General features: G+C 43.1%; 1 protein-coding gene and 1 long non-coding RNA gene across 2 annotated transcripts; one reads left to right on the forward strand and one right to left on the reverse strand.

The window, feature by feature from the left end:
- Positions 1 to 87: 87 nt before the first annotated feature.
- LOC142410192 (uncharacterized) lies at positions 88 to 14,968 on the reverse strand. The gene is made up of 4 exons (XR_012775867.1): positions 14,877 to 14,968; positions 5,280 to 5,370; positions 2,975 to 3,066; positions 88 to 1,147 (listed from the first exon to the last, which is right to left on the reverse strand). It is a non-coding gene; the product is annotated as an uncharacterized LOC142410192 (long non-coding RNA).
- On the forward strand, positions 13,827 to 20,870 carry LOC142410190 (uncharacterized). The gene is made up of 3 exons (XM_075502251.1): positions 13,827 to 14,564; positions 17,031 to 17,177; positions 18,495 to 20,870. The coding sequence occupies exons 1-3, from the start codon at positions 13,827 to 13,829 to the stop codon at positions 18,996 to 18,998; spliced, it is 1,389 nt and encodes a 462-aa protein (XP_075358366.1). The 3' UTR covers positions 18,999 to 20,870.
- The last annotated feature ends 2,290 nt before the right edge of the window (positions 20,871 to 23,160 follow it).

The following is a 23,160-nucleotide window of genomic DNA, read 5'->3' on the forward strand; positions in this document are numbered from 1 at the left end:
CCTATAGTATCTAGGTATGCATTGCTTCCCAGCTCAAAACAAAATAAATGCCAACACTATAAACAAATGAGATAAAGTCTGTAGGGAGAGAGAGTTAGTATCATTTATTACAGTAATAAAGATAACTGGAACAAGATACAGTTTTCCATGTATTCAACCACATCTGTATTCTCAGATCACTAATAGGAGCATCCATGCTGAATTTCACTGTGACGATTCAGGGTCAACATGCCTTAAGATGATATGAAAGATTGCTGGATTTTCAAGACTGTCCTTTTCTTTTTTGTAGTTACAGATGAAGAAGGTCATATTTCCACTGATCATATACTTTGTTATTTACTGGCAAACTCTAAGATATGAGATATGCCTAAGCCAAGCTCAGGTTAAGTGCAGTTACATCTCCCTGTCTCCTACAATGCTTTAAGATGTCCACTTTATCACAGTGAAATCTTTGGTTCTAGAAAATAGGATGGGGTCATCAGATAAATGTTTGCATGGCAAACTAGTCCTGCCCATCTCTGGGTCTACGCTCATACCTAACAGCTACCACATTTAATATGTACAGGGAGTGGATGTGCAAGACCATGTGCAAGTGGATGGAATGGGAATGCTTTGTACTCCCATGCACTGTGTCAGCCACACAGTGTAGTCGTTTCTCCAACTTGGGTTCAATGTGGTTTGGTTTTTAAAAAAAAAGCTTTACTTCTCCAAAAACCCAAGAAGTTCATGTGATGTAGACCTTCAACTGAAAATTGAAAAAGGATATAGAAGATTTGCCACTTTTGGTTCCTCTGTGTAGAGCAGCTGGTCCCAGTGGAATAAAGGCAAGGATAAACCCATCTTCTCTGTGAACACCATGGCAACAGGGGATACTGCCACCAAAAGCAAAGTCCGCTGTGTACCAGCTCAGTACAAACCTCCATCACAAGGAGCGTTTCAGGCTGAGTGAGCTGAGAGCACAGCACAGGCACTGCAGTCATGTGGAAGCAGACAGCAGGAGGGAAAGGATGCAACATTTGCAATTCTTCAGCCCTGCTGCAGACCTCCTGAGAAAGTGTATGCTTCAGGTCAAATCAGGTCTTAGAGACACCCTCTACCAGTCAGTGAACCAGCCAGCAGCACTTAGTGAGAAGGCAAATCCGCATCCCTGTGGAAATGGCAGAAGACTGATTAATTTAATCTCATGCCCTTTCTAAGAAAAGATAGTAAGAGATAGTGAGGGGCAAAATTTGTACAAATGCACCAGTGTCTTCTTCCTTCTTTGGCAGAGAAAAGGAGGAGCAGATTCCACATGTCCACCCCTCCCCTGATCACAGCAGTCGGTAGAAGTAGGGGGGAGAATGGGTTTTCTGCAAAGCCTCTGCCTTTGAGGAAGCAGAAGGGCAAAAGCTCAGTTTTACGACTCTTGGCCCCAACACAATTTACCATTTACAAACTAATCCTCCTCCGTTCGAGAGCACAAGGCCTGCTAAAGCTCTCATGTCCACTTCTCTGATTCTTCATTGTCCACACTGACAGAGAGAAGCCGAAGACCTAATCGGTGTGTAATTCAATCGCTGTCCAGGCTGTGTCACAGCACAATGCTCTGCTTGTAGTGCCACGGGTTAAGTCAGCCAGCTACTGTTATGCACCACAGCAGGTGTGAAGAATGTCACTCGCTCTAACTGCATGTTACCACTCTGTCAAGGTCCGTTTCTGACGCTACTTTCACTCACCACTTAATGATTGTTTTTCCTACTGGCAGCAAGCTAATTGTCGGCTGTATGGTAAAAGGGCGCCTTCAGTATTTTTGACCCTGAATTGGGAATTCCTGCACAGCATAACATGGGCCTCATACAAAGTAAAACCCTCTGTTCTCCAGATCCCCAAAACATGAAGCCCTGTTAAAAAGCTCTTTATTTCCTTAGTCTTAATCCACAATTAGTAAGTTATAACTTACTACACCCGAAGTGCTTCACTCTGTTGTTCCTCACCAGGCAACACATTGGACATTGCCACACACCTTTTGGGAATGGCTTAAATCCGCAAAGCTCCTTGGTACCTACGTGTACATTAGCAAGAGACAGGTGCTTCAAAAAATTCTTATCCACATGTAGGTGGTTAAAAATCTCTGGAAAACAAAACTAAATGTGCTGCCACAATTAAATACAGATCTCGGGCCACTCTGAGAACGGCATTTGGTTTGTTTTTAAAAAAAAATTTACTACTCTCCGTTTTTACTTTCTACAAAAATTTACTTTCTACAAAAGGAGTAGAAAGTTGCACTTCCATTTTTCTTGAGTGATACCACAGTGCAAGGAAGCTGAGGAAGAGAACTACAGAGGAAGAAGGCAGGGCAACACCTGCCAGTTCATCGCCAGCGAAGCAGCAATAGGTGTGTGTATCACCCAGCCATGCTACCAGGCAGATAAGGAGACAGTGGGGAACTATTGCTGTTAAACCCACAGCAGCACGAGTGAACTCTAATTTACTGAAAGTGGCAAAAACATAGGGACGCTAACCAGGAGTACATCAGAGGATGTCTTCCCCTCACACAGATGTACATCACGCACTTTTAATAGTCATGTGTGATGTTTATTTCCATGTATAACAGTGACATATCCAAGGGATGTGAGCACAGAAACCCCCTATTCTAATGCATCTATTTCCTTAACAGCCTTGAGAATTTCATTCATGTAGAGTTTCTGATGCTATTTCTCTAATTCCTTTATTTTCATGTAGAAGCAATACAAATAGGAGGAATACCTGATGGAAGAGCTACACTGGGACAGAAATTGTACAGGCCTGTACCAGCAGGAGTAGTTTTTCATCTGAAAGAATGAACAACTGAAGTCAGCTTGATAACCCGACCAATCCAAGAATAGGATAAACCAAAATGGAAAAAATTTCCCTCAATAAAAAGTATTTCTATGTAATATACAATAAAAAGTATTTCTATGTAATTCTGTACAAGAACTATGGTTACCAATCTTACCTAATTCTGTAAAGGGATGAAATACTTTGTTCCACTTTCAGATCCTGGGAAGGCAGCAAGGAGATGAAGAAAGACGATCCAGCTTCTTACCACTTGCTACAGAAAAGATCACAATATTCATTATTCAAAATATGAATTGGACATCTGTATTGACAATGTTTAACAAGTCTTGCTTAGTGCTGAAGCCAAGCTTCTCATTTCACCCATACTCATCTACTGTCATCATTGACGGCCGATTTCCAAACATGGCCAGACACCAGTTTACATGGCAGGGGTCATGAGACATTCTTGCATCCTGAATCAGGATTTAGCAATGCCATGTGCCAAGCCTTAGAAGCATGCAGAGCATTTGTAACTGAGCACCTGCGGAAATCCCATTTCCTGACAAAGAGAGGCCTCCAATATTCATGTTTTTCTCCTGCTCTTAGGCCATGCTGTAATGAAATATGGCCTGAATAATCCTTTTATAGCTACACAGCGAAATGTCCTTGCTTAGCATTTACCCCTCCTTATGGAAGTTCAGTGGGAACTTGGTTGAGTAATCAGCAAAGATACACAGAATGAAAAACCTGGCTGATGGGATATGACCAAAACCATGCACAGGGCAGGGATACAAAGTGGACATGCAGGTTATCAGAGAAACTGGAAGGACTCTGGTAACTTTAGTGAATATAGGTAAGAGAAGAGGAACCTAAGGAGTCACATTAAATTTGGTGGTAATGCTGACAGTGCCATATGCAGGCACAGCCAAAAGAGGGACCAGTGCACAATCATGGAAAGGAGGCCAGGAGGGCTGTCGCTAGCAGCATGTGAATAATCAGAGAGCACAGGACTGCACAGAGACCTCTCTCCGGTCTGTGAGAACAGTCCAAGGGGAATAAGTTGAAGGCAGGCTCGAAGGGACTTAGAAGGGGCTGGTTGTGGGCCAGTAACGAGAACAACTTTGAAAAGCTTACGCTATAAGACTTCCTGCTCTGCAATACACTCCTAGAGTAGCCTCCTGCTGTCTGGGTTGCCCTTACTCTAAGCTGCCTTCTTCCCTTTGAAGGCCATGATGCCCTTACCCCAAGAAACATGCCTCCTTGTTCTGTCCCCTTCACTCTAACCCAGGGTTGCTGCTGCTTTACCTCTGACATGGGCTATCTGTGCCCCCTCCTCAAACTCTGGTTGCCACCTCCGCACCATCCACATCTCTATATACCCCCACATTGTCTCCCCACCCTCCATTTCCCTGACACTGTCCCCTGTGGCTGCTTCATAACCCCAGATTATCTCTGCTTTTGTTTTCTTCCCTGGCTGCTGGCTTTGGCAGTGTGAGTGTGAAGCCCAAACTATCATATGTAGCAGACTATTAGCCTGTACACGGTTCTGCGCCTAATCTCACTTTTGCCAGGCCGCTCACTGGAGCTTTAAACCAACGACTCCAAACACCAAACAACTGTGAAACACTACAACCCTCAAAATTTCTCACACACTGCCATGTACCTGTATCATATCTTCAACTGACAATACAAGTTTGGCAGTTTAGAGATCAATCATTTGTCATGGCCCTGCTGGTCTTTAGTGGTCCCTCAGCCTCATTTTGGGAACCATCATCCATCACGGTGCTGTGCAGGCTCAGTGGATGCAGAGTGACAGCCGCTATTTCCCATTTCCACAAGGAAATGCTAGAACAACTTTTGTCTGCTAACTGCTGGGTACAAAAATCAGGTCTCTGTGGCACACTCCCTTTTCCTTCCTTCCTGCTGATCAGCTCTTCCTCTGGGTACTTCAGGGGACCTACCCCCTCCTCTTGGCCATGACAGTGTACATTCAAACAGCTGCTAGGGCTGGATGAAGCACCTGCTCTGGGCAACAGCAGCTGGAGTTCATTTTGGGTCCAAAGGGCCGAGGCCGAGGAGGCTGACTGCATGTGCACTAATCCAGTATCATCACCAACTCCACCAACAACAGGTGCCTCTTTGAAGAGGGAGGGAAAAACTATTTGGGGAGGAATCAGAGCTTTATAAAGGACATTATGGGCCAAGTCCTCAGCTGGTACATGCTCAGTTAAAGCACGTACTCACTTGAAGTTATATGAGTAATGCTTGTATACACCGTTAAAAGATTTGGCCCACTCTCAGTGCTGCTTCTCTTTTTTGTTTTCCTAAGGATTTTTCACCTCCTCTCTTTGCTCTGCACCGATCTTCCTTTAAAAACAGAAAATAAACCTTCCTGTCCCTTGCTTCAGACCAAACAGCTGAAAGTCACAAGGTACATATACCAGACTTCACCATCCTCCTCTACATAGGTAACACAATCTTACTGTTGCCTGACAAGTTATGTCCCTCAGTCCTGTTTGAGTCCTGAAGACCAGATCATGAGCATGCATCAACAGGAACAAAGGCGATCCCATTCTGGAAAAAATCAAATCAAACCCCGTCAAGGCCCCTAAGAGAAGTCTTTCAGCACAGGCATTGTAAGAATTGCCATGCACTTGCTCAGGCCAGTGATCCACATAGCCCAGTGCATTATTTCAATGTACGGCCACTACAAAATGACATGGGAAGAACACAAAAAAACCTGCCAGAAACAGTTATTGGCCAAATTGGCTCCAAGGAAAATTTTCTTCTTATCTCATTTTGCTAGAAGTTGGTTCACGACCCAATGCATACGAATCTCTTTTTTAAGTCCCTCTTAGTGTATTATTGATAAATGCTTGTATTAATGAAAGCCTTTAGGTTTTTTCTTTTCTGAGTCCTGCCACTCTGAGCTCCAAAGGTCAGTTCTGCAGATCTGGTCTCACTCCTTGCAGTTACTCTTGTGCCTGTTTCTAGAGAACCTGGAAGTTCTCCGGAGCCTGGCAATGGAGCTGGATTCACAAAGGCAGCACTGCAGACAACTGCCAAAAGCACTCTGCTCACACAACATGAGTAAAAGCAGGCTTTCCAAATTCCTGTTGATGCACTATTGGAGGGAAACATGACCTTGCTACAAGCTTCTCACATGAACCAGTCACAGCTTTCATAACTTTGTATTCCAAAATGTATTTTCCTGAACTGTACATCTTTTAATTCATGACTTTCGCAGATTTAGATTCGTTTAAGTCACTTTCCCCTTGGGACCATGTCTCAGCTGGATTATATTACAAAAAGAAGCAAAGCGGAGACAGTTGAAGGAGCAGAGCTGGTGGTGAGAATAGCACAGGCAGAAAAAACAGTCTCCAATCCGTAACAGTTACTGGCATCTCATCCACAAGTACACACAAATATAAATTGTACTGTGTTGGCCTGCCCATTGAAATAAGTCTCCGAGAATTTCCCTTCACAAACATTGCAGTACAAGCTAGACAAAGCCAGTCCCTCACCAATGAAGAAATATTCACACAATCACACAGGAACGTCCAGTGCTAGAAACGTATTCTCAGCTGCTACAGACTCACAGATTCCCTTTGAGGCTTTAGCCACAGTTCCAAATTTGGAAAACATCAAAGCATGTATAAGCATACAAAGAAGGCAATATTGCACACTTATGCATCAGTTTTGTCCACATATATGCCTGAGGGAACCACATGGCAATCACCACTTTGCACACTTAATACCAAGCAGTATGGATACCTATATGTTACTGCCCTTCACAGCAAAAGCAATAAAACACTCCTAGCATCCGACAGGCACAGAGCTCTTCCTAACCCTCTGAATCCTGTCTGCGGCTTGCTGTCACTGGGCACATTTCACGCAGGCCAGCTGCACAGGATTTATTCAACCAGTTTTGGAGTATCAAAGCTAACTTTTTTTGTCTTTGCCCCAGGCAGACACTTGGTATGCAGGCTTTAAATCAGAGAACAAAACGTTCTGTGAAATTTGTAAATACTCAGCACAGTAATTTCTAAATTCTAAAAAAGATAGCAACTGGAGCTAGTGGTTTAAAAATCAAAAAGTAAAGCATTTCACTGCATCACTGTGAGTAATGCCACTGTGTCCTAAAGACCAGAATAAATAGCTTCCCAAGATTATCAATTAATGATGATGACTGCCTTAAGTGATAGGAGCCAAACACACTGTGAGTTACACCTCGTAATTCCAATGAAATCAGGAGATTTCCCAACTCAACAAGTGCTCTGCATAAAGACTGAAATTGAAAACAATTCGTGTGATCCTTGCAAACTGGCATAAAATACTTTGCCTGGGACATACTGCCACAAACAGACTACAATCTAACACCTACCGTTATATGATTTTTATAATGTATTTAAAGCCATTAAAATGGAATTAGGCAGAAAATGATAGGGAAAGAGATAACCTAGGGAATCACGACACTTACACTATGAAGGATAATATGTAGATGGCCTAAAGGAGGTGTTTTGAGCAGAAAGCAGCAATAAAGGGCATTTGTGACTGGAACGAGAAGAGGAATTGGAATTGGAACTTCACTGGAATTTAGCATAGCCTCTAAGGTCTATGATATTTGAGTGAAATTATCCACTTCTGTTTTGTCTGATTTGCCACCACTGAATCCATATTAAGACAAAATTTAAAACATTTAGTTGATGAATGTTCACATTAAAGTTTCAAATAAAGAACCTTTTCATATTTTTTTCTCAAGCAGTTTCACTTAAACTTTGAAAGGATTATTTTTCAAACAAAAACTGTGAAAAGGGTTCATTGGTTACTTCTTGGTGAATACGAAAGCTAAAACATTTAGAATAATTTTCTCTTCACCTGCAAACATTTTGCACACCTCTCACCACATCTGTGGCTTTAATTTCTTCTCTCTTAAGCCAAGTAGCAAGTGGCATCAGCCAAACCATTTAACTCCCAGGAGTACCTGTACTTCAGAAGCAGGTGTTCTTGGTACTAGCAGGGACTCTATGAACATTGATTATCGGTAGCACACAGCAGCAAGACAATAAATGGTTTCTTGACCTTCATCCCTTGCCCATAGTTTACTTCTGCTAGCCCAACTATTCTGAGTACGTACAGAGTGCATCTGCTCATGCTCACCTTGAAGAGGTAGGTCTGATGCTCCCTCAAGGGCCATCTGGAGCGCAGAGTGCACCTACCAAAGTTTACACTGCCTGGAAGGCATTACCTGCAGCCACTGATTTCAGATGGCACAGACTGTACAAAAAAAGGCACTGCCTTTTTCAACGTGTCAAGTCTTATTTTCTCTTTTGTCCAGAAGTAAGTACAGATTCTTATCCACAGCTCTGGAAAGGAAGGTAGAACAGAAAGGCAAGGTATACTAATTATGACAGACTTCAGGCAGTTTGGGATTGCACAACCACCTTATGTAACATGTTGCCTGGGGTGCACCACATGTTTTCAGAAATTCCACAGAATCCCCTTAAATTTGCTCCAGTGCTGAGACTCAGTGGCTTCAACCTTCAATAAGTGACTGGACTTACAATGCGCCATGGACAAATTGCAAGGATGAGCGTTAAGTTTGCTACCCTATGCTTTTTTAAATGTGTCTTGAAATAACAGTTGCAAAATCTCAAAGGCAGATGAACCCTGCCGATTTATTCTAACTTACTCCTAAGCACAGCCTCTTTAAAAAAATCAAGTGGGTAGTATCAGCCAGTACCACTTGAAATTAATAGTCCACTTACAGCTTAAGTGTATTTATAAAAGAAGAAATGGAGATTGAAGGGCCAAGTATCATGCTGCTGACTAGACTGAAGCTTGCTTAGCCTGGCTGCCAGCCCTCTGCAGCCACCAGGCAGAGAGGCCCAGAGCACAGACAGCCCCCAGGACTCCAGCTCTCCTTGCTGCCTCTCTGCCCAAGCCAAACCGCGGGCTTCCTGAGTGCTGGCAGAGGCAGGGCTCTTAAAGACACAGATGAGCTGAGAAGCCTGTTTGGCACACCTAACAATTTTGTAAATACAAGGAGAAAAGACTAGGGGAGTACAACTCAGTGTAGATGAATCGTCAACATTTAAAATTGCATTGGAAATAGTGATATACAGCTCCTAGACACAAGCTGTTAGTGGCTGCAGTGCAGTTTTACCTGCAGCCCCAGCATTAAGAAGTCTACGCACATGTACACAGTCACACACACTCAAACACAGCCATACGCAGCTTGACTTGAGATGCAACAGGATAGCTGAAGGTGTCAAACATAAACCAGGTTGAGGCAGGACAACAGTCACAGCCAAGAGTCTACCTATGCAGTTAGTTGAGATGCAGTTGTATCTTCTAGGCTTGACTGCAGAGCTCACACACACACACAGACCCCAAACCTGCTGTTGGCATGGAGCTTTCTCAGGGGCCCACACACAAGGGAGGGTGGGAACAGAAGGAGAGGATGAGTCTGCCTGAGCACTGTGGTTGTGGCAGCAGCTGGAAAGAGCCTACAGGGAGAGACAGAAGAAGGGAGGGGTGCCTGGGGACCAGCAGGAGGGTGACGGCAGGTGCTATGCAGGCAGGATGTGCCCTGAACACCAAAGTCACAGGGCAGCTCTGAGCATCAGCCACAGTGGCCGTGGCAGCAACCTGCTGCACTGCAGGGCACTGGGCCTCTCTGGGCTCCTGCAGCACCCTGCCAAGAAGGAGATGAGGCTGCCTGTCTCCTCACTGCGCTACCTGAAGCAAACTCTCTGCTACTGGAAGGGTCCCATGGTAAAAGCAAGCATTAATTACCGATAATCTAATTTAAACACTGCAAAGAAGAAAATAGCATGAATTAGGAAACCCTTCTATACCTGTTCTGTGACACAAGGTTAAAGATAAGCTTTGCTTGTATTTCAGAAACTCTTATGAACTTGTCTTCTATGTTTGTTTTAGACACAGCACAGACATGCCCACGGGCTGTGGGCATATTCTGTTTGAAGGACAGATTTCAATCAGTAAAGTTTCGAAGAATTCTCTATATATCACAATGGTTTATATTATTCAGTGTTTGGGAAGTTCCTCAAGGAAGAACTTCACTGCAAAAGAAGAAAGACAAATAAGCCAACTTCTCAATATCTGTGCTATGCAGACTTGTGCCAAGGAAGCCTACGGAACTGAACTGCCCAAGATAAAAGTTATATCAGAGGCGCAAAGTGTCGCAATTTTATCACTCTACTGATGCAAAGTGAGAAAACTGAATGAAGGCAAAAAAGACATGGCTGTTTCCCGTACAACTGAAGAACATCCTCAAACATCTCAACTGGCTTTAAACACTGCAGTAATGGATGTTTTGCAAATACAAAAATATCAATGAGAGGAAGAAAATCTTTTTACTCTCTAGAAAAGGAAAGCAATGGAAAACTAAGCTTTGGAGTATTTGAGGCGAGTGCCAAAAAAAGGCACTTCAAAAATTACTTCAAAAACCAAAATCAATCCAAGTATTTCACAAACAGGATTTCATTGTGGTACCTCATTTTAGTAAACTGAATACATATAAAATACGTGTAGATACGGCACTGTATAGTAACTTTCAGTACCTATAAGCCCAAATAATAGGCTCTTGTCTGCTCTGTTTGATACCAACAAGATCCAAGACTCTGACTTCAAAGGGACTAGGCTTTAACTTTTACTTTTGGGAAATCCTTCTCTTGTATCACTAAAACATGCTGATTTCACAGCACTACAACAAACTGGACCTTCCCATTTGCTCAGTAACATACAGACAAAAAGCATTTTCCAGACTGTCTGCCTCACAGCCTGGTCACAGTGCTATTGTCACTCCAGGGCCATCTCATGTTTTGCTGATGACTACTTTTACTGTGAGACAGTCAAAAGAAGTTACTTTTCTATGCTTACTTAAGTAGTAACGTCCCAAATTTCAGGCTGCTTTTTTAACTTTATGAGTCATACAGTGCAAAAAGGCAACAAAACAACTCAGAAGTCTTGCTGGCTTTTCCTCCATGGAAAAAGGAAATAAAAAAGAGTGGGATCAGATAAAATAGTGAAATGAAGCACCTGTTGAGAATGGAAGAGCATACAGATAAACGGCTTAAGTGACTTCAAGTCCAATACAAGCAATTGTGAATTCACGGGTGTTCGTATGAATCATTCTCCATTTCCTGCCAGAGAGCTTAGGTTTTAAGTTAATTATGAAACAAAATCGTGAATGAAGAAGGCTAATTCAGGCATACATATCATACATTTATTTATTTATTACTTTTTCCTCACCTAGCCCTCTGTTTTCATCACAGCTATTGATGGGCACTGAATGATCACGTAAGAAAAAAGCTTGGCAGCATTAAATACACTATTTGCAAAGCACATGAAAAATCTGTCACAGCTAGAAAGAAGCTAACAGATGGTAGCTGGATAGAAGCGACAGCCACAACTCTTGCTACCTGTGGTTAAAGAACAAATATCAACTCCAGATTACAAAGTGCTGCTTTTAAAGAGCCTAGCTTTAAATGAGAGAGAATCAAGGTAGAAAATGGCCAGATACAACTATATATTTGCAAAGTAGTCTCAGCAGGAAGGATATTTTCAGATGATTGCTAAAGCCCACTGACAGTAACAGTCCTCTCTGCTGCACTCTCCCAAAGAATAAAAAGAAGGGGGGGGGAGTGCATGGTGGGGGCGGGGGGTGTGCATGTGGGTGTGTGTGTAAGAAAGCTTATTTTGCTGGAATTTTAATTGCAGTTCTGTATACCATGCTGTGGTTGTTTGGCTTCCCACTCTGCCATACACTTTCAACACTCTCTAAAATGTGTTGTACCAAAATCATGCCAAATCATAAAAATTAATAAAGACTTATTTCATCAAGGCATGTGCCTAACATTATGCATTTAAATAATCCTAGATTATGGGAATAAACAGGGTCAATCCTGTCACCAACCCTATTTACAGATGTCGCCAACCCTTTTTGCAACAACTTGCACATAACTCTCTGCTCTTGCTTTCCCTCGGTCAAGATCACTCAGTGTCCAACCCTCTTCACCCCAGCATCAGTTCATTGAGGAAATCTGTAAAGTACCTTCATACTTCAGGATTTAGTGAGAATAAGGATCTAACCCAGATTCACTCATTGTATCAAAGTCACATGGTTACCCCAAGTGAGCAATAACTTCCCTAAAGCATACAGTTTGGGAGAGATGCAAGACTTTCCCCTTCAGTTTAGGGCAGGTAGGAAAAAAAACAACCTTTCTTAAAAGCAACACTACCTGATAGAAGGCAGCTGCACTTACTCCATGCCATGTTGAAATGTTATAACTAAGAAACTGAACAAAGTGCTTGTTCCCCAGGACACAGCATTTCTTGCAAACCAAGACTTGAGATCACAAGTTTTTGGAACAGATGAGACTTTCCTCAGTCCAGATGCGACCAGCATGTGATACCACTTCATCCTATGTAGCAAGAATGCCTACATTACTTTGTAATGGAATTTTTCCACAATACATTTGATTACAGTACAAATGATATGTATTTCCTTTAGTTCTATGAAGCACAAAGCAAAATAAATTGAACGGTGTTCTCATAAAAAGAGGGGTTAAAGAACGTAGGGAGATTAAGAACATTTAGAGTCAGTTTTCAGATCAGCCCCATACATCACTGGTGGCCTTAAGAAATGTCTTTGCATCTTAGTTCTCCATCACTGAAATAGGATAACTTAATACTGACTTCCAAGGGACCAGAAGTCCACTAATACAGATACAAGCATCTCTACGCTGATATGCTCAGAAATTATTGTCACGAATGCCCACCTAACAAAATACAACTATAAACTTTTCCACAGAGACACTAGCTAACTTGCTTTCTATTGCTATTTCACACTTCAAATTATTTGGACTGTCCACAGAAAGGAGGTCATCAAGTAGTCTATTTAGATTAGGATGTCAATGCATACACACACACAGACACCACACTCGCTCTTCCTCTTCTGAGGCACTCAAAGGATTATTCTGGAATAATAAAACACTGGCAACTATTTTACTGGCTAGAACAAAGACAGTTAGAATGGAGGAAGCTAAAAGGTAACTGCCAGAAGTACATCTTCCCGGCAAAGGTCCTAGTGCCCCAGCAAAAAAGAGGACCCTTATTGAGAACTTCAGAACAAGGTCATATATTGTTGAATTGTCTTGTCAATGAATATATTGTAACTTATGAATTTAGGTACTTACTTACAAACATTGCAGGCATACCTTACTCACATACAGTTTTACTCAAATGCTTAAAATAAGCATATGCTTAAATATTTTTTTTAAATGGGAACTTAGCACACTGTTTTACATTTTATTTGCTGAAACTTCTAATTTAACTTAACTACAGCACGAAGAATCAGAAAAATGAAAAAATGGACAATTACAGCAAACAAAGAGGGCTGAATAGCATAGGAGATGGAGGCGCCGAACTTGAAGTACGTAAATTTCTCATGAGCAACTTTCTCACATCTTTACGTGACTACTCTCAGACGATGTGTGCTCTGCTCTAAGTAGTCAGATCCAATTACAATTAAAATGCGCAATGGAATAACGATTCTGCCGTTAGCATCCTGGGTTTGTGGGCGAGTGGGGTGATCTGCTAGAAAAACATTCCACAGAACGGCATGTAACATTAAGCTTACTAAACAGAAAGTCACCGAACAGAAAATTATCAAATTTGAAGGGTGTTGAGATTACTCGTACTTCCACTCCACTGGCTTGAATCTATTAAAGGTAAATAAATGCTCAAGCAGTAACATGCAGAGCTCTGTCCATACGGTAAAGCAGCTGAAAAAGTCAGAAACCTGTGTTTTGAAGTTATTGTACAAACTGAGGATTATTAAGTTACCACTACAAAACTGACGGTGGTTTAATCTGCCTAGATAGGACCAGTTCGACACATTTTCAGCACTAAATCAAAGCAGATAAAGGATTTACCCTGTAGCCAAGCCATATATAGACACACTGTTAAGTTCCCAGGATTTTTTCACAGATTGCTCCCTCCCCATGACTGCATCTGACTCCAAGCTACCATCAGCTGCTCCGGCCTCGACTCTGCCACGCTGCGCTTTCGCACATCACTCACTACTGAAAGTGTGGGCGTCCCTGGCTACCGTCCCTCAAATAAGCTTTAGAAATGACGAGTCACCGGTCGGAGCTTCCCGCCCTGGCAACCGACGCCTGGCAGAGGGGACGTGCGCTGGGGCTGAGGGGCGAGGTGCCGCACCGCTTCGTGGGCTGCCGTGGGCCGGCCCGGCACCTGCCGACTCGCGCCCCGCCGGCTATTCGCCGCGCAGGCCGGGCTGCAGCGGAGATCGCCGAGACGGACCAGGCTCCCCGGGCGCCTGCCCACGGGCACTCACGAAATGGCGGCGCTCGCCCGGCCGCCGCGGCCCACCCCTCCCCCGGCGGCGGCAAGGGCGGGCAGCCCCACGCACCTCCCGTCGGCTAGGGCCGGGAGGGAGGCGGGGAGGGGGCGGCCCGGCGCCGCCGTGCGCGGCAAGGTGTGTCCCAGGTGCCCGGGCTATATCAGGCGGCGCGGCGGGGCGGCGCGGCTGCCCTATGGCGGCGCCCGCCATGGCCGAGCCGCGCTCCAAGCGGCCCCGCGTCACGCTGCCCGCCTGCCCGGCGCACCGCCCGCTGCCCGGCAGCCGCGTGAGGCAGAGCTTCCCGCCCGTCGTGGAGGAAGGCCTCTGCGGTGTCACCGGCGCCCTGCTGGAGCTCGCCTACTGCCTGCAGGCGCTGGTAAGGCAGCCGGCCGGGACCGGGCGGGGAGGCCCCGGGAGGCGGCCGAGGGCGCAGCGGGGGTCCCCCCTCGCCCTGCGCGTGCAGCCACCGGGCGGCGGGGTGAGGAGGGGGCCGGGGCAGGTCCCGCCGGCGCTGTCGGGGGTTCAGGAGGGTTTCAAAGACGGGCGGAGACGGAAGAGCGGTGCCTGCCCCGTTACTTGACCCAGCGGGATTTGGGGGCTCTCTGCGCACCCGGACCCTGCAGCGCAGCAGCACTCCTGTCACAGCCGCCCGCCGGCTCTGGGTCTGCGCTGCTGCCTGTGCACTTACCCCGGGGTGGCCGCTGACATGGCTAGAAAAACAACGACGAAAGTCTGGAACAAGCGAGTGATGAATCAAGCACTCGTGTATTTTTGGGTAATGCACACAGAGAATCATGCCTGTGGAAAGAAGGACAGGAACAGGGAATGCTAACAACCTTGAATTATAACTCTTCGGTGGTTTTTCCCCAAACTTTGTACATGAAATAGTCGTGTGGTTAACTGGTGAAATAACAGTTTGTGAACATTGCTGTCGGCTTAGAGCTTTTGGTCCACAAGCAGGAACGTTGGACATGAATTTTTTAAAAAGTTATCTCTGATACTGTGTAACGTGCATACCAAAACTGTGTCGGGCTACATACCAGATATTAAGGTAACATATGTTTTAACAAAGCCATTAAAATAAAAAAAAAAATTATCAATGCTATCCCTTCTGATGCCAAGCATCCACCGAGAAGCAACACAAACTATATTCAATGTATCCCCAAGATCCTTTGATCAAGCCTGGTGTCAAGTATTAGTCCAATAAAAATTTAGTGTATGCAGTAAAACCTCTACTTGTTAAGCATGTGGATTCAAATTATACTAGTGATTGGTAGCTGGGTGGGATGGAGAAAGCTCAATTAGAAATTGACTGTGGATAAATCAAACCTAGAAATGTGAACATCTTAAATAGTTAATGTTTGACATAAAAGATTTACCTTAACAGTTAAGCAGGTGTGGTAACTTGTGCTCTACATGAAGTCATGCAGCACACTTGCACTGGGGAACTGGTTATAAAACACTGAATCTTGACTTTTCTGTCAACAGAAACATGAATGAGTGACTTCAGGAAAAGGATTATGCAAATATTGCAATGAATGTTCTTAATAAAACATTCCAGTACATACTTTCTCTTGAATGGCTTATGGTCACACATATGTATGTATTTCACAGGTTTGGGGTATCCCAGATGGCCATAAAAATATATGAGAAAAACATATACTTGTATTGTGCATATAACTTTTCCGCATTTTTTCTAAACAGAGCAACATAGATGAAACACAAGTATTTCATATTTAAGCAGGGTAATAGATGAAAGCAGGGAAGACAATAAGAAGCAGAAAAACTTATGAAATGCACATACTTGTTCCTCACCTCTCCTAGGCAGGCTACAAGCCAACAGCTTGATATGCAGTACTCCAATCCAGAGTATGTCCAAGAGACAAAAGCTGTGCTGTATTGCATAGGTGTGTTTAGGGAACCAGCAGATCAGGACACTGTAGCTCCCTGAATTTGGTTCTTGGCATATTCCCAGCTGCTGCCTCTCACTCTCCTCAACATCAGAGCCGTGCAGAGCCAATGTTGAAACTAGTATAACCTGGTGGCTCTCCTTCGCTACCTGTCTCTAATACATTCTCTTTATGGGACAGCAATACCATGGATAAACTTCTTCTAATGTAAGAGCTGATAGATCTATTAGCATAGTTAAGTGGTTAAAGTTGTTACTTGCCCATATAGAACAGCACAAGGTTTGCAGTGGGTTTAGTAGGGTTGTAATACTTCTGAAGTATTCCTAAGCATGAGCTACATACAATATTAAAGGTGTATACAGTATAGTTCAGTAGCAGTATTCTTTATTTTGGAATAACATTATCCATAAGGAAGCTGATAAATAGATGCAAAGTTGTGCTTGTTCTCTTTTTGGTATTTGCCTCATCTTTCTCATATACCTTTGAAAGCTAACTTTTCACTGCAATGCTGACCTGAAGGGATAAATCTTATGCCCCCTGTGCTGGGACTATGTTTAAAAAGCAAAACAAAAAAAAACCCCAAAACCCACACACAACACAACAACAACACAAAAAAACCACAACACCCCCCCAACCACTCATAAGTAAAATATTCTGAGGATCTCTGACTGCTACTGAGAGAGAACATCAATACTACAGTTACCTGTCCAGTATTAGAGGACAGAAGGAGTTTTAGTAGAAGTATAGAGATTTTTCATTTAAGACCGTAACTACTTACTTCATTTATTGCAGAAATTTAGATTAAGGTCTTCAGAGTGATTGTACTGGTAGAACAGCTTCCATTGGAAGGGTCTCCCGAGTTCTGATAAAGCCATGTTCTGCTGCGAGTCCCATGTCCAGCAAATTTTAACACTTGTTTTTTGTGTGCTTAGGGTGAATATTTTGATCAGTCGCATGTCGCTCTACCAAATGTTTCAAAGTTCTTCTTGCATCAAGCTCTGGAAGAGAGAAAAGCTGCAGAGGCTTTGATGAAGTATCAGCAAGAAAGAGGAGGCCATTACTGTTCTAAAACCATCCAGGTGGGTAGTAGAAAAGCAGCTTTCAAGCAGTTGCAATCCGCAGTAATTACTTTAAACTTGCATTATATTGTTGGTACTTCAGATCTCTGCATTCATCCGCTATTAGATTTCCAGATATAATTTCCCTGTCATATTAGTGTACATAGTCTTGTTCTTGATTGTGATGCCTAGAAACTGTCAGACATACAGGCCTAACTCTACGCGATTTCTTTCTAGCCCAAAAGAATATGAACAGTGGTCCCCTTTTTCACTCAGCTGGAGACTGCTGTTTCCAGTGTGCTGTAATGGATTATGAGAATCTCCTTAAACTGTGCTGAAACAGCCCACTTGTCTCCTTCACATTGAAACTAAATAGAAGCCTAGAAGCCATTAGCACCTAAGAAAGGTGGTAAGGAAGGAGGTAGGAGAAACATCCATCTTGGGGCAGTAGTTGATCTGTTGGAGCACAGCTCAAGATAGAATTTGAAGTAGAGATCTGACTCAGGCTTGCACAGGTACAAAGGAATAACTCAAAGTTACCAGGAAAAAAATCCCACCTCATTTGTTAAAGACCAAGGGGCTGATTCTCGTCTACCAAATTAGTATTCTGTAAATAGTTAATACAGAATGCTCTTCTTTAGCCTATCATAGCAGTTGTTAACCTGTAGAAAGTAAAAATAAAAAGGCCATCTTGAAAAACTTTCTAAATATTCAGTTTGAATCAGGGAAGACCTTATAGCGGCCTTCCAGTAGTTAAAGGGGGCCTAGAGGAAAGGTGGGAAGAGACTCTTTATCAGGGAGTCTAGTGATAGGATGAGGGGTATCGGTTTTAAACTGAAAGAGGGTAGATTTGGATTAGATATTAGGAAGAAATTCTTTACTGTGAGGGTGGTGAGACACTGGAACAGGTTGCCCAGAGAAGTTGTGGATGCCCCCTCCCTGGAAGTGTTCAAGGCCAGGTTGGATGGGGCTTTCAGCAACCTGGTCTAGTGGGAGGTGTCCCTGCCCATGGCAGGGGGGTTGGAACTAGATGATCTTTAAGGTCCCTTCCAACCTAAACCATTCTATGATAGGGTTTCCCGGTGTAAGAATGCTCCTCAGGCATAGCTGCTGCTATCTAAATCTCCATTCCTTGAAAAAGTGCTTGCGTTCTGCCACTTCTGTATGTTTACAGCCATCCAACTCTGCAAAAAACAACGATGCTCCAAACTAGAAGGAGTTGTTGCAAAATCCTAGCACATCTTGTTTAGAGTGCCAGGTAAGTTGTGGGAAACCATCAATGAATACAGTAAGATGAGCTGTTCTTCTGAGTAAATGTAATTCTGTCTTTGTTTTTAGAAACCAAACTGTGAGTACGCAGTCGGTCTGATGAAGGCCCTGGAAGTAGCAATGGTACAGTGGAAAACTATGATACGATATTTTGAAGAGCTTTATGCCCTGAGTATTGAAAATGCAGACCCTCATAGTGCAAGCACTATCAAGAAACAATTTATCGGGCCCAAAATCCGGAAGATCAAGCTGATGGGAGATCTACTGACCAATGCTCGCAGGCTTGACTGTTCCCAAGATGGCAGAAACAGTCTTGGGGATTACTTTATGGACCGGTTGCAGAAAGAGTTCAGAACAGGCATAGAGCCAGAGCCTAGTCAGCACTGCAGCCCCTGCCCACCTCTCCAGCAGTGTACAGGAGCTGCAGAGGGTCCGAAGCGACCCCAGAGAGAATCTTCCCAGCACAGAAATGGCATAGGGCCAATATATGCAACCATACACTGCACTACCACGCTGCCACAGTGTAACGATGGGACAGGAGCAAAAGTGAAGCAGGGCAGGGAGGGACTTTAATGCTGTGGCTCTTGCAGCTACGGGGCAGTTCCTAAGGCAAACCTGTATGGAGGGTGGCCTTGAGACCAGAACTCAGGAGACATGATGCTGTATCACTCCTCCTGCTTTACACCCTGTCCCCTTGTCCTCTGTTGAGCCGCAGCTCAAAAATCCAGCCCATGCCATTATTTTGTTTAAATGATAGCAAGGTTGCTAGTTACCTAGGTTGTCAGCATTAGTCACACTTTTATCTATGCAATTCCTACAAGCCAAAGGCTTTTAAGCCTCTTTTCTGTCTTAAATGATTAATAGGATTAGTTAGAGCAAATTATTTTTAATGGTATCTATAACTTTTAATAAAAAAAAACTAAAATGCAACTTTAGTACAAGGAAACTTCTATGTGGCAGAAAATACAAAGATTTAGTTTTATATTATTAGATATTTTATGTTACTAACAGATATTTTGCATTACCAACAAGTATACTAACAATGAACTTTTTGAAAAGACTTGTTTTAAAACAAAATTTTCTTGTCTTATTTCTATCATGGTAGCAATTTAAATAAGTAGTCTAATTCATATACTTATCACCCAGCTATTTCTAGTGGTATACTTCTCCAAGATGAAGGATGCAAACGTTTCCTCAACAGTGGGAATAGGACAATGTGCTGGTTTTCTCCACAATTATTTGCCTAGTTGGCTTTTCTCATCCTCAGAAAGCAGATGAGAGATAAATTAGGGGTTCTCATTAGATGTGATATTCACAGGTTCTAGTGCGTATTTTGCAAATGTCACTGAAGACAGTAGCTCTAGGGCTCTGTCCAGACCTAACCTAGGGTGGTTGCTTTAATTACCACACAGACCCCTATTTCAGCTGGCTAAATTATGGTATTACTATGTGTCCTGGTTTCAGCTGGGATAGAGTTAATTTTCTTTCCAGTAGCTGGTATAGTGCTGTGTTTTGGATTTAGGATGAGAATAATGTTGATAACACGCTGATGTTTTAGTTACATCTGAGCAGTGCTTACACAGAGTCAAGGCCTTTTCTGCTTCTCACCCCACCCCACCAGTGAGTAGGCTGGGGGTGCACAAGAAGTTGGGAGGGGACATGGCTGGGACAGCTGACTCCAGGGATACTCCACACCATATGACATCATGCTCAGCATATAAACTAGGGGAAAAGCTGGCTGGGGGTCTGCTGCTTGGGAACTGGCTGGGCATTGGTCAGTGGGTGGTGAGCAACTGCATTGTGCATCACTTCTTTTGTATATTCTTTTATCATTATTATTATTTTCCATTTCTTTTCTGTCATATTAAATTGTCTTTATCTCAACCCATGAGTTTTACTTTTTTTTTTTAATTCTCTCCCCCATCTCACTGGGGGGGAGTGAGCAAATGGCTGTGTGGTGTTTAGCTGCCTGCCAGGTTAAACCACAACACTATGGTACTACTGCTATTTCTTGTATTCCCTATCTTGGTCCTCAGTAGAGGAATAAGATCCTAGTAAAAATGCAGCATGCTTAACTACAATTGCAACATAAAGAGTGGCCACTCATTAGTTTTGCATTTCAGTTAAGGCAGTGTTCAATTAGGGGGGCTATTAGCACCACCCCACCCAAGGCCTTTACTTTAGCCAGCTTGGTTAAAGTTCAGAGGTGTCCAAATTCCTTCCATTCATCTCCTACAAGACTGCCTCTCTTTCTGTACGCTGGCTACTAAGGTCACCTAAGAAGAGCGACTGGCTAGATCAGCTGCCTGCAGCTAGGGGTTTTTGGTCATTATATGCATCTTTTATGCAGTTGGGGTTTGCTTCATTGAAAGACTGTCTTACACTTTTATGTAATACTGTAAGCGATATTCCTATTATGCTTGAAAATAAATTCAGTTCAATGTTAAAAACGGCACTTTGCATCTATGTTGTATTCCTCAATTTACCACATAGGCATGCTAGTATTCTTCTCCAAGAGATTTTGCATATGTATACAAAACTGCACCAGTACTTTTCTACTAAGAAAGTTGCACAAGATGGAAGAGTAGACCACAGAATGAAAATAAATGTCAGAAAACTTCATTAAGATGATAACACTGCACAATGAAACACTGTCAGTAAACTCTGACTTTTATACACAGCTGCAGTTAAGTAGCCATTTCTGGAAAAAAAACCCCATCTACTTCATGTTGGTGTTGTAACACAGGACAGGCAATAGATGCTTTCCCAATCTTTCTGCTACTATGATTCAACTTTGGGGGGGAGGGGGGGGAATCACTTTAAAACAACCCCTGTGTTCATCTGTAAAAATACTGCAGTGTGCTACAAGAATGGCTTGAAGCACTTTTAGCAACATGCTAGATTTGCCTATGTTGAGATGGCTGCTCTCTAATACAGCAGTAGTTTAAAAGATATTTACATCTGGGCTGGATTCCATCACCCATCTTCAGGCTGAGCATACCTTATTCAACAATTAGTTGCACTGACTGCAACTCAGTATGAATAAGAGCAATGGAATCCACCCCCCTCTTAAAATATAGCTCACTAAGTATGAACAGAGCAAAGCTACTAACTGAATTATAAACTAGTGCCATATAAAACCACTTCAAATACTACTGGTAATGCTTGACCTACTTCTACAATGGTCTTCTCCTTTAAGAGCTGGTGACATTATGAAATTTAGGTACAGCCTCCTCCACAGTTTCCAGCACTTAAGACCATCTTTTACCTTAAATGAATTCCAACATAACAAAGCCCAACATTTAAATTTTTCAAAGCCAGACTTACTTGCCTCTTCTTTTTCCCTGAAATACTGCCATGTCTGTTTCTCAGAGACTCTTCTCATACTCATCTTTGTAGCCAAATGTATCCACACATTCTCAGATTTTAGGTCTTTCTCTCTCCCTTTTCCAAAACGCATTCTGGACCCTTTTTCTGAAGAGACAATTCTTAATTTTAGATAAACACACAATTGGCTATTTTCCCAGTCTCTATTTTCTGAAAAAGAAAAGAAATCAGTTAATGTAGATAACAAGCTCTCCTTGTCCACATGATGTTTCTGCTGAGGGGGCACATATGCTTGTGAATATGATCTCAAACTTTGTTAACAATACCTGTCCATTGTATATAGGATGGGTCTGTCCATGCTTCTCAGCAGAGGACGTACAATCTGCCTCTGCCTTCCCAGCTTCTTTTCAATCACACCCTGAAAAAAAGGAGATGAAGGATGAATGTGGAACAGGTATAAGGCCAACTTTACAAATTCTCTTTCTCTGCTGAATGCTTGTTCATACACACACTCCTGTATCTGTACTTCCAAAGCAATGCCCAAACACTCACTCTGGGGCAGCTCAGAATAGCTATAGCAGCACCAGTACCCTAAATACAGCATCTAAACTGGAAGCCCTGGAGAGACCTAATCTTTACTGAAATTATGAATTACAGCCACAGAGGCTTCCAAACAGGTATTAACAAGGGCATACTTCTAAATGCTTGCCATAAGCACTACCTATGGTTGCACGGAAAGGGCCCTTGCTGCTGCCTACTCTTACAGTGAGGAATTAACTTAAAGTCTCTAGGTGGAGATCATGCTGTCCTTCATCCTCTCCACTATGGCCACACAAAACTGAGAAGAGCACCTCAGGATTTGTTCTTTGCAAGGACATTTTTTTCAGGCCCCACCATACAAGGCAACATCTTTCTGGACAAACTCATCTTTGGGAATAATACTGGAAAGTGAATATTAGTTCTGGGGGCAGCAGCAGGGAAGGAGTCCTCAAGGGCACCTTCACTGGAAGATCACTCTGAGCAGAATTCAGCATCTGGTCACGGCCTTCTCCTGACTTTTTCACTTAGGTAAATTCACACACTTAAGCACGTTAATGGGCAATTACTGGTAGTCTCCTTGTATTGCTTGTCCAAGTCCCACCATTTGTTACCACTTTACCCAAGGTAACCACTATGCGCACAAGTCCCAGCATGCCTTTTCCTGGGATCAAACATAACCTAGAAACACACAGTTGCAGAATACACTACAAAACTGGCTAAATATTAGGTAAAATTACCTTTTCCACAAATGAAACCAATGATCTGGAGAGAGTTTAAGTGTCTGAGTGGGTCACACAGCCAGCACCAAGCCTTGATATCCCAATTTACATATTCAGTTGTTACAGCATACAACTATTTCACAGTTATA

Source organism: Mycteria americana, chromosome 5, assembly GCF_035582795.1.
Source record: "Mycteria americana isolate JAX WOST 10 ecotype Jacksonville Zoo and Gardens chromosome 5, USCA_MyAme_1.0, whole genome shotgun sequence".
Classification (NCBI taxonomy): Eukaryota; Metazoa; Chordata; class Aves; order Ciconiiformes; family Ciconiidae; genus Mycteria; species Mycteria americana.

What these genes read in the sequence shown, in the direction of transcription:
- LOC142410190 (XM_075502251.1), top strand. Translation starts at nt 13,827, where the DNA reads ATGACTGCATCTGACTCCAAGCTACCATCAGCTGCTCCGGCCTCGACT. An exon ending in CCTACTGCCTGCAGGCGCTG is followed by an intron (nt 14,565 to 17,030) that starts GTAAGGCAGCCG and finishes TTGTGTGCTTAG; the next exon opens with GGTGAATATTTTGATCAGTC. An exon ending in ACTGTTCTAAAACCATCCAG is followed by an intron (nt 17,178 to 18,494) that starts GTGGGTAGTAGA and finishes CTTTGTTTTTAG; the next exon opens with AAACCAAACTGTGAGTACGC.